The sequence below is a fragment of the Odontomachus brunneus genome, unplaced genomic scaffold (genome assembly GCF_010583005.1).
Source record: "Odontomachus brunneus isolate Ranch 3 - 2012 unplaced genomic scaffold, Obru_v1 Obru_scaffold_037, whole genome shotgun sequence".
NCBI lineage: Eukaryota > Metazoa > Arthropoda > Insecta > Hymenoptera > Formicidae > Odontomachus > Odontomachus brunneus.
In genome coordinates, this window is record NW_022639487.1 from 664814 (window position 1) to 673498 (window position 8685).

The following is an 8685-nucleotide window of genomic DNA, read 5'->3' on the forward strand; positions in this document are numbered from 1 at the left end:
CTCTCTCTCTCTCTCTCTCTCTCTCTCTCCTCTCTCTCCCTTGAAAGACATCCCGCATCTCGAGTACCGTGCAACGCCGAGGACAATGGTGTCGCCAGGTGTCGGAAACGTCTCTGTCGTTCGCCGCGAAGTTGATATCACGATAGAATCGCGTCCCGATTGTAATTGGACTGCAAGTCGCACAGAATTTACTCCCTTTCTCCGTCCCTCTTCCACCCGTTCTCATTTCCTCCTTTTCTCCCTTTCGCAGAGATAAGAAGTCATCGTCGTCCGGTGGACTCTGAATTACTTAACGATCGGGCGAGTACCGAACAATTAATTGGAGAACTAAGCGGAATGATTGCGAGTGAAACTCCCGCGACTGGCTTGACTCAGTTACGCGAAGAGGATAAATCGCCGCCCTGTGTTGGTTTAAAGCGCGGGATCGTGTCGGAGAGGGCTAGGAAAATCTGACGGAACAAAACGCGTTAGTTTCGCAAAATAACATTGATTACTTCAGCATAAATTATTCGGAGTCGCGAGAGCCCGCGGCAAGTCCGCGTGGCGGGGAGTTCGTCGCAACACGCGATCCTGCCGCTGAATTTCAACGCTATTTAGAGACTGATTCAGCTGAAATTCGCCGGTCGTGGCAAATTCTCACGACGACGACGACGACGACGACGCAACTAACATGCGCGCGAATTGTGCAAAGAGTCCAACTGAATAATCTAGGAAGCCTTCAACTGCCTGATAAATTATTTCACGCCATTAGAAGTTGCGCGAACTGCTCGATCGAATGTGGACTTAGCACCAAAACTGTTTCCGGTGTATCCTGTTACCGCCAGACGAGATAGAGATCGAAAAGATGAGACAGGAGGCGGAGAATGTCCTAGAAGCGCTAAATGGAACGAGAGAGAGAGAGAGAGAGAGAAAGAGCGCAGGAAGACTGATTGGCTGTCACAGCTTTTTTCCGATCAAATGGATACGTGTTTTACCGTTTTCCCTTCTTTCTTGTAGAAACGTGGAAGATTATGCGAGAGAACACGAAGAGGCGTCCAGGAACATCCAACAGTACCTGTCGAATCCCATAAACGCTTATCTGCTGGTGAAACGACTGACCACCGACTGGAAAAGAGTCGAGGAACTGATAACCGAGGACGTTGGCAAGTCCTTCGTCGCGAACATCACGAATTCCAGGAGCGACCTGAAATTCCCGACCGACGAGGACCTCAATGGCGCCGCTGTCGCTTTGATGAGGCTACAGGATACATATAAGCTCGAGACCGCGCAGGTTGCAAAGGGCGTTCTGAATGGGGTGCAATACAGCACCGGATTGACCGGTACGTGTAACACATTTCTCGACATTTCTCGACCTCTTCTTCTTCTCTCGTACACAGATTGTGCGAATCTATCTACACGGGGACGTCTGAAATCCTCACGTGACGAATAGGGGTTGGCTGCACCAACTGAATGGGGAGTAAGCCAACTAACAGTTGAATCATATGTCTGTCTTTATTTATTTTGAGGGGAAAAACGAAGATAGACATATGATTTGACTGTTATTTTACCGACAGTTGTTTTACCGCTCGGTTGGTGCAACCTGGCTCAACTCCATCGACGGGTAACGTATGGAATCTGGATTCCTACCGGGAGAATTATTTCACGCGCGAAAAACGCGAGGAATTGAATTTTCGTCGAGAGGAGAAATCGCACGGAAAAAGAAGTTCGATTGGATTAACGAAATGTCTGGTAAAATATGAACGAACCAGAATTCCGCGGTTGAACTTACCAGAATTCCGTTCAGGTTAACAAAATTCTGATTGAGCAAACAAGATTTCGGGTTAACCAGAATCTTATTAACTTGAACAGAATTCTGATAACTTGAAACTGGCTTGTTCATATTTTTCACCAGACATTCGGTTAAATCAACCAAATTTCTTTTTCCGTGCAATTTCTCTTCTCGGCGAAAATTCAATTGTCACGAACTGTCGGGATTCGCGGGCAATTATCCTCTCGCGCGGCACAACGACGACAACGATGCAGTCGACACCGGGAGGGAGAGCAGCGGTTCACCGCGACCTCACCGAACAATACAAAGGATCATTCGGTGTGATTCGCGTAACAATAAATTCCATAACGCGCAGCTTGCTCCTTGCGGTATGAAAAAGAAAAGAGAGGCGCATAATGCGCGGCAGTCCAGGAGTTCCGCGGTGAAAAGAAAGACGGAGAGGCGCGGCTCGCGGTTCGCAGAGAGTGAGGAAAATTAATTAACGAACTAACTTTTTCAGCATCAGTATGCCGCGTGCTTGCCGCCGCGAGGCGAGTGGAAAGAAATCCAATTCAGAAATGCACTCCCGACTTCTCTTGCCTCGTGAAAGACGTTTAATGAAACGCGATAGACACACACCGCGCTCGCATTATCCGGCTGGATCTTTCTCTCCTTTTCGATCTTTTTTTCGGTCGCGTGCAGTTTCTCACGATTTCACGTTGCAGCGAGCGATTGCTTCGAGCTGGGCCGGCAGTCTTATCACAACCGCGACTACTACCACACGGTGCTGTGGATGCAGGAGGCCATGGATCGTTTGCAGGAGGAGCAGAATGCGACCACCACCTCGAAGCCCGACATCTTAGAGTACTTGGCGTTTTCAACGTACATGCAAGGTTCTTACTCTGAGGAATTATATATGCATGCCGCGCATGTCGAGCAACGCGGGGCTATTTCTAAAGAAACAATTGTCACTCGTTCGACACTCGTCGCGCTGCCGCTTAACGCTAACGTAACAGCAGCCCGTTGTGCAAATACATTATTCCATCCTTACTGTCTACCAGGTAACGTCGCCCGCGCTTTGAGCATGACGAACGAGCTGCTGGAATTGGTGCCGACACACGAGAGAGCGCTGGGAAACCGTGCGTATTACCAAAAGGAGATCCAAAGCAAGGCCAGTCAGTCGAAGAAGAAGCGGGGCGAAGACGGACAAGACGACACGGCGATACCGGAACAGGTGAACTCCTCGAATCATCTCAACTAATGGCTGTGTTTCATTCGGGAAATTACATATTGCGAATAAGTGGGTTTAACGAAAGTAGTAATGAGAGCGCGCGCGCACGTAGCGTTCAATAATTTCGTTTGTCGTCGAACTGAACGATCACGGCACGTTACGTTAACTCACGCAAGCAATTTATATCTCCGCGCGCTTTCAGAGAAGATCGTTAAACGGACGGAAGAAACTTTTCGCCGACCGTCTTTTTTTTTGAAGACGCAAACAGAGAGAGAGAGAAAGAGAGAGAAAAGTGGAGAGAGCACCAAGAGTAATCCCGTTCGCACAAGCGTTCATAAAGTTCGTTATCGCGCTTGCAGAACTTTACTGTCGCCGAGGAAAGGGTGAAAACGTGGGAGGAGATGACGGAGAGGGAGAGATACGAGATGCTTTGTCGCGGCGAGGTATCTATTCCGCTGGAGGTGGAGAAGAATCTCAAGTGTCGTTACGTCGACCGTGGAATTCCTTTCCTGAAGATCGCGCCGTTCAAGGAGGAGGAGGCGTATCTGGATCCCAGGATAGTTGTTTATCACAACGTAATCTACGACGACGAGATCGAGACGATCAAGCGCATGGCCCAACCTAGGGTAAATATGTTCGGACACGCAGAGGGTGTCTCCTGGCGAAAATTATCTCTGCTGAAACGAAAATATCGCTGGGTTACTCCCCGCCGTTTGAACAGCGCGTCTCACGACGCGCGTACAGGCACGCGCGCTTCGTGATTGCGGAGATTCCTGAAATAACGGCGATTGTGTTTTGTTTGCAGTTCAAGCGCGCCACGGTACAAAATTACAAGACTGGCGCCTTGGAGATAGCGAATTACCGAATCAGCAAGAGCGCATGGCTCCAGGAACACGAGCACAAGCACGTGGCGGCGGTGAGCAAACGCGTAGAGCATATGACCAGCATGTCGGTCGAGACCGCCGAGGAGCTCCAGGTCGTCAACTACGGCATCGGCGGCCACTACGAGCCGCATTTCGATTTCGCCAGGGTGAGTCGACCTCGACAGAGCGCGATATCGTCCACGCGTGAGATATCTTCCGCGCGCGGAATCGTCCTTCTATCGCGATGTTATGCATGACTAATAATTCTTCTTTTCTCGCCCTTTCAGAAAGAAGAGACGAACGCGTTTAAGAGCCTCGGGACCGGCAATAGAATTGCTACAGTTCTGTATTACGTAAGTATCCCTCGACCCCGCGCGCAACTTAGTCGCGAGTTGGCGGCTTGCAACCGACTGTTTCCTGTTGTTTGCAGATGAGCGACGTCGAGCAAGGCGGCGGCACCGTGTTTACCGCCATCAACATCTCGCTCTGGCCGCGCAAGGGCAGCGCGGCGTTCTGGTACAATCTCAAACCCAACGGCGAGGGTGACTTCAAGACCAGACACGCGGCTTGCCCGGTGCTTACGGGATCGAAGTGGGGTATGTTAAATAAAAGCGAGCTGCTGTTGTACGAGAGAGTTCGCAACTGGCATTTATTACTTTTTTCACGTTGCAGTCGCGAACAAATGGCTACACGAGCGAGGCCAAGAGTTTCATCGACCCTGTACGTTGGAGAACCAGGCGACGGACGAGGTAGACGTCAGGCACTGAGAAGCGATTTTCGACTTCGATCGTGACGGAGGATCAATTCAAAGAGGCACATACTAAGATACTCGGGACTCCCTCAGCTCTGACGATCAAAGAGACACTATTTAAGCGGCGACTCCGTGTAAGCGGGGACGGGAATGTCGTTTGAGAGCGTTCGAGTGCGCTTCGGTCCGTATGTAACAAGCGACAGTGCAATTTAGCGTAAGGGATAAGTGAGTAAGCCGCGAGAGATCGTCGCTCGTGTTGTCGACGCTCTGGCATGGTTCCGCGCGTATTTAATACACCATACAGTCGCAGTTAAGCCGTACACACGAGACGGATTTTACTTTCTGCTACACCGCTGGAACACAAACCCTCGCATTACGACAGCGATTAATGTTTCCGTAATCTTCGAGAATATATCAGAGCAGTCAGCCAGTTAGCCGGCCGGCCGGCCGCGGCAAGCGAAAACCACCGCGAGAGGCAGCAGGGAATATCCGAACAAGATTAATCGGCCGCTTTGTTTCCCGTACGCTTTTCCCTTTAAAGGCAAAGCCCCATAAAACAGAGATTACTGCCGCTCGAAGCGCAGCAGCTGTAGTAACAAAGTTACTCTTTACGGAACGGGAAATGCGCGCGTTTTTTTTTTTGTTTCGGTTGTTTCGGTCCGATCCAACGCTGTCTACCGTGCACGTCATCTTGCTCAGTTCGTCCACGGCGGATATGTTAACGTAGAGCTGTTTCGGGTTGCTGTCTGAGCGCCGCGGCGAATATAAAGCGGAGAGAGAATGGAAAAGAACAGGCCTGTTCAACGCTGTAACTTTCAACTCGCGAAAAAAAGAGGGAGAGAAAGAAAAAGCGGGGTGAGTTTTGAACGGGCTTACCGCGCTAAAGAATGAGGCTGCTTCGCCGTTTGCTGACGCGTAACGTTAGAGTATCCACGAAGGTAGCCCTAATAAAATAAGATATTACTACACGTCATAGCCAAAGCAATAATAAATTGCGCACGTTCTGGCCAGTCTCGTCTTATCTTGTAGTTATATAACGTGAACATGTAGAACAGTGAAGAGCGCGATGTGTAACCATTATTATTAGCCTGTAGAGATTAATTGTAATTTAAGCATGACCGTTACGCGACCTTCCCCGCAGTCGCCGCGTCTCGATACCGATGTGCAATAATGTGAGGCACTTTCGCCGGCCGAGGTCCTTCCCTCGCGACGACGTATCGCCGATTTTTTGTCGGGGGTGTAAATAGTGCGACGGCGTGGTGGTCCCGTACTAAATAACGGTCCGATCGGGCCGCATCGTATACGAATGGGTAAAAGGATGTGTAAAAAAAGGAAAGACGACGACGCTGTCCGAGTGTGACGCCGCGCCTCTGAACAGCGATCATGATGTAGTATATTCGAGGAAGTCGTCACGCGTGACGTCTCGTATTTAAGACCGCAGCGGTGCTCAAATTGTTGTCCTGAGACTCGGCGAGCCCATAGTCCTGATTACGGATCTGAGAGAACCACGACAGCTTTGTTATGAATTGTGAACATGATAAAAGGCTTAAGTGATAAATACGCGACAGGAGATTTGAGAACCGCTGCTTCGTCGGATTCATACGATTGTGAATGATTCGAATATCGCGAATCGACTGTTAATACTTACGCGCCGGTCCGCTACGCTGCCGTGCGAGTTTAGGAGAAGCATCGCTCGCGATCGAAACTCGTCAGTGACGAAAAAGAAGACTAGCTACGGTTAAGACGTTCGCTACCAACGTCACGTATGTGTGACGCAACGATCTCTCACTAGCGTCACATATGTGTAACGACAAACATTTTATGTCTATATTATTAAACTAGATCTGTTTTACACAATTACGTAAAAAGGAAAAAAGACGAGGTAATCTGTGGGCAGAGTCCTCTAAGGCTTGGTTCCACAACTTTAACTGTGGAGTTTAATTCGTTAAAAGTCTATCCGGATAAATTTGCGTCACATATTGCATATATGCATAAGGAAATTAACCAATTATGATTCGTGAAAGAATACCTGTTATATCAGACACACGATACATTAGATTAGTCAATTTCCTTGTACATTCGAGAGCGAAACGGTTTGAGCACATTTTTTTCAATAAAATTGCAGCTCCGAGTTGTCATAATTGCGAGCAATTGCTAACGGATTGGCGTAGTAATTGGTCAGTAACAAGAGACAACCAATTACTTCGAAAATCTGTCAGTAATTGCTCGCAATTCTGACAACTCGGAGCGCTGAAACTTCATTGGAAAAAAACTGTTCAAATGTTTTTGCTCTCGAGTGTACGTATGAATAATGCGACTGTGCATGTTTATCTAAATAGGTCTCTAACGAGTTCAACTCTAGTTTAAGCAAGTTGTGTGAAACTGAGCCTAAATAAACCAGGGTAGCGAAGGTGTTAATCGATTGGCACAGCCGCTGCCGCCGCGTACGTGTGTTTCTAAAATTACGCCGTACTTTTTGTACCGCGTGAATACTTTGATCTAATTAAGAATACATTATTATCGTAGAAACTATATTTATTACCGGATATAAGACTATACAACCGACTATACAACCGACTAATCCATCTCGCATATCCTGCACTTGCGCGTTGAATAAACATGTAATCCGGTACAATTGTATCGTTAGACGTTGAAAAGGTCGTAACCACAATAATCTGCCACGTGTCTGTTACTACTTTCTATTTTTACTGAAAATCCCATCTATAAAAATGATGATTCTATCGGTTCGTGTTGAATATTCGATTATTAAATTCTTGTTACATTTTAGCTGCTTTGGCGCTTCGTATATCTGTCAAACTGAAATCCTTGCACAGAAGGCACATTCATTATGAAAGCCATTTCGTAAAGACCAATCCGTTGTAATTTATGAAACAGGAACGTTGAGTAAATAATAATTTAAATCGGGGTTAAATTTTTGTTTATAGAAACGAGTATCCCCCGATTAAAAAGTAGCAATGAAGAAAAAGTTACATCAATGAATCTCATGATACACTACTTAGATAAATTTTGTAAAGTATATTTTATACTAATATAATTTTTTTATATACCCATTTTGCAAAATATCGTGTCATCTAATCACTTTAAATACGTCACTTAAAACGGTTACTAATAAGAGACGAAGAACAAAGTAATGGCGACGAAGAATGCAGAACGAAACAATTCCAATCGCCTTATTAAGTGCGTGCGACTGATATCATCTATCTAATTGTGATTACTATCGTTTTGTTAAAATGAAGAAAATAAATAAAATGAGATTCACTGTATAGAAATGTCTGTGACCCCTACGAAGCGTATTATTACTATTCATCGTTTTTATTGTCCGGTGTTTATATTCATCGGTTTTATTGCCGAGTTAAAATTGAGGTAATTTGTTTCTGAGATACAATTTTCATCGTAATAAATATTTGCTAACTTAAATTCTAAAGAATTCCATTTTCTGTAAAAATATATTTTTTCTTTGTTATTAATGCATATAAGTATCGTGCGCATTTTTACGTAATACAAATTGAAATTTGAATTTTAAAACTTTATCTTCAGAATTTTTATTTAGGAATATGCTGTCTAAACTCCTTATCATTAGATACATTATTTTTTTAGTTCCAAAGTCTCCGCTACGAGCCGCCACCGTCCTTATCGAAAAAAAGGATCATAGTATAAAGCTAGCCACACACACTTTTCATAACAATAACCATAAGACGTAACGTAAGAATTGACCACTCATGTTGAGAATCGTCGAATCGTAAGGTCACCATTTTTATGAATACTCGATCGCAATTGGTCAATTCTTACATTAGGTTTGTTCTTTCGACCTGACCTAGGGCTGCACTGGAACTGTACTAGTTGAAGAAAGTTCAAGATAGTACAGACCAGTGCAAAGATACATATGGGTCTGAAAAGAACGGGTAAGAGCAAGTTAGAGCAGTGTAAAATGGCGAATAACATGGCTGGATTAAATAACATAGATCAATTTATGGTCATGTTTTCGTACTTATAGCATTTTATGTTTTGTTGAACAATCCTATTTCTTTTAAAAACTGTTTTGTGTTGGATACCCATACAACAAATCCCTCCG

The 8685-nt window shown here is 45.7% G+C and overlaps 2 protein-coding genes across 6 annotated transcripts in view; both read left to right on the plus strand.

Moving 5' to 3' along the window:
* The window catches only part of LOC116843963 (prolyl 4-hydroxylase subunit alpha-2), a 140004-nt gene extending 132128 nt beyond the window's left edge, over nt 1–7876 (plus strand). For all 4 annotated transcript variants that reach the window (XM_032814963.1, XM_032814965.1, XM_032814966.1 and 1 more), the window contains 8 exons: nt 997–1319; nt 2473–2640; nt 2809–2981; nt 3338–3604; nt 3784–4008; nt 4129–4194; nt 4272–4437; nt 4514–7876. In XM_032814963.1, the coding sequence (XP_032670854.1) occupies nt 997–1319; nt 2473–2640; nt 2809–2981; nt 3338–3604; nt 3784–4008; nt 4129–4194; nt 4272–4437; nt 4514–4608 (1483 nt within the window). In that variant the 3' untranslated portion in view covers nt 4609–7876. The remainder of the gene's footprint in view (nt 1–996; nt 1320–2472; nt 2641–2808; nt 2982–3337; nt 3605–3783; nt 4009–4128; nt 4195–4271; nt 4438–4513) is intronic.
* A 619-nt stretch (nt 7877–8495) lies between these two features.
* LOC116843955 (putative transferase CAF17 homolog, mitochondrial) overlaps nt 8496–8685 on the plus strand; it is a 4178-nt gene continuing 3988 nt past the window's right edge. For both annotated transcript variants that reach the window (XM_032814936.1, XM_032814939.1), the window contains exon 1: nt 8496–8515. The gene's annotated coding sequence lies outside the window, so the exon portion shown is untranslated. The remainder of the gene's footprint in view (nt 8516–8685) is intronic.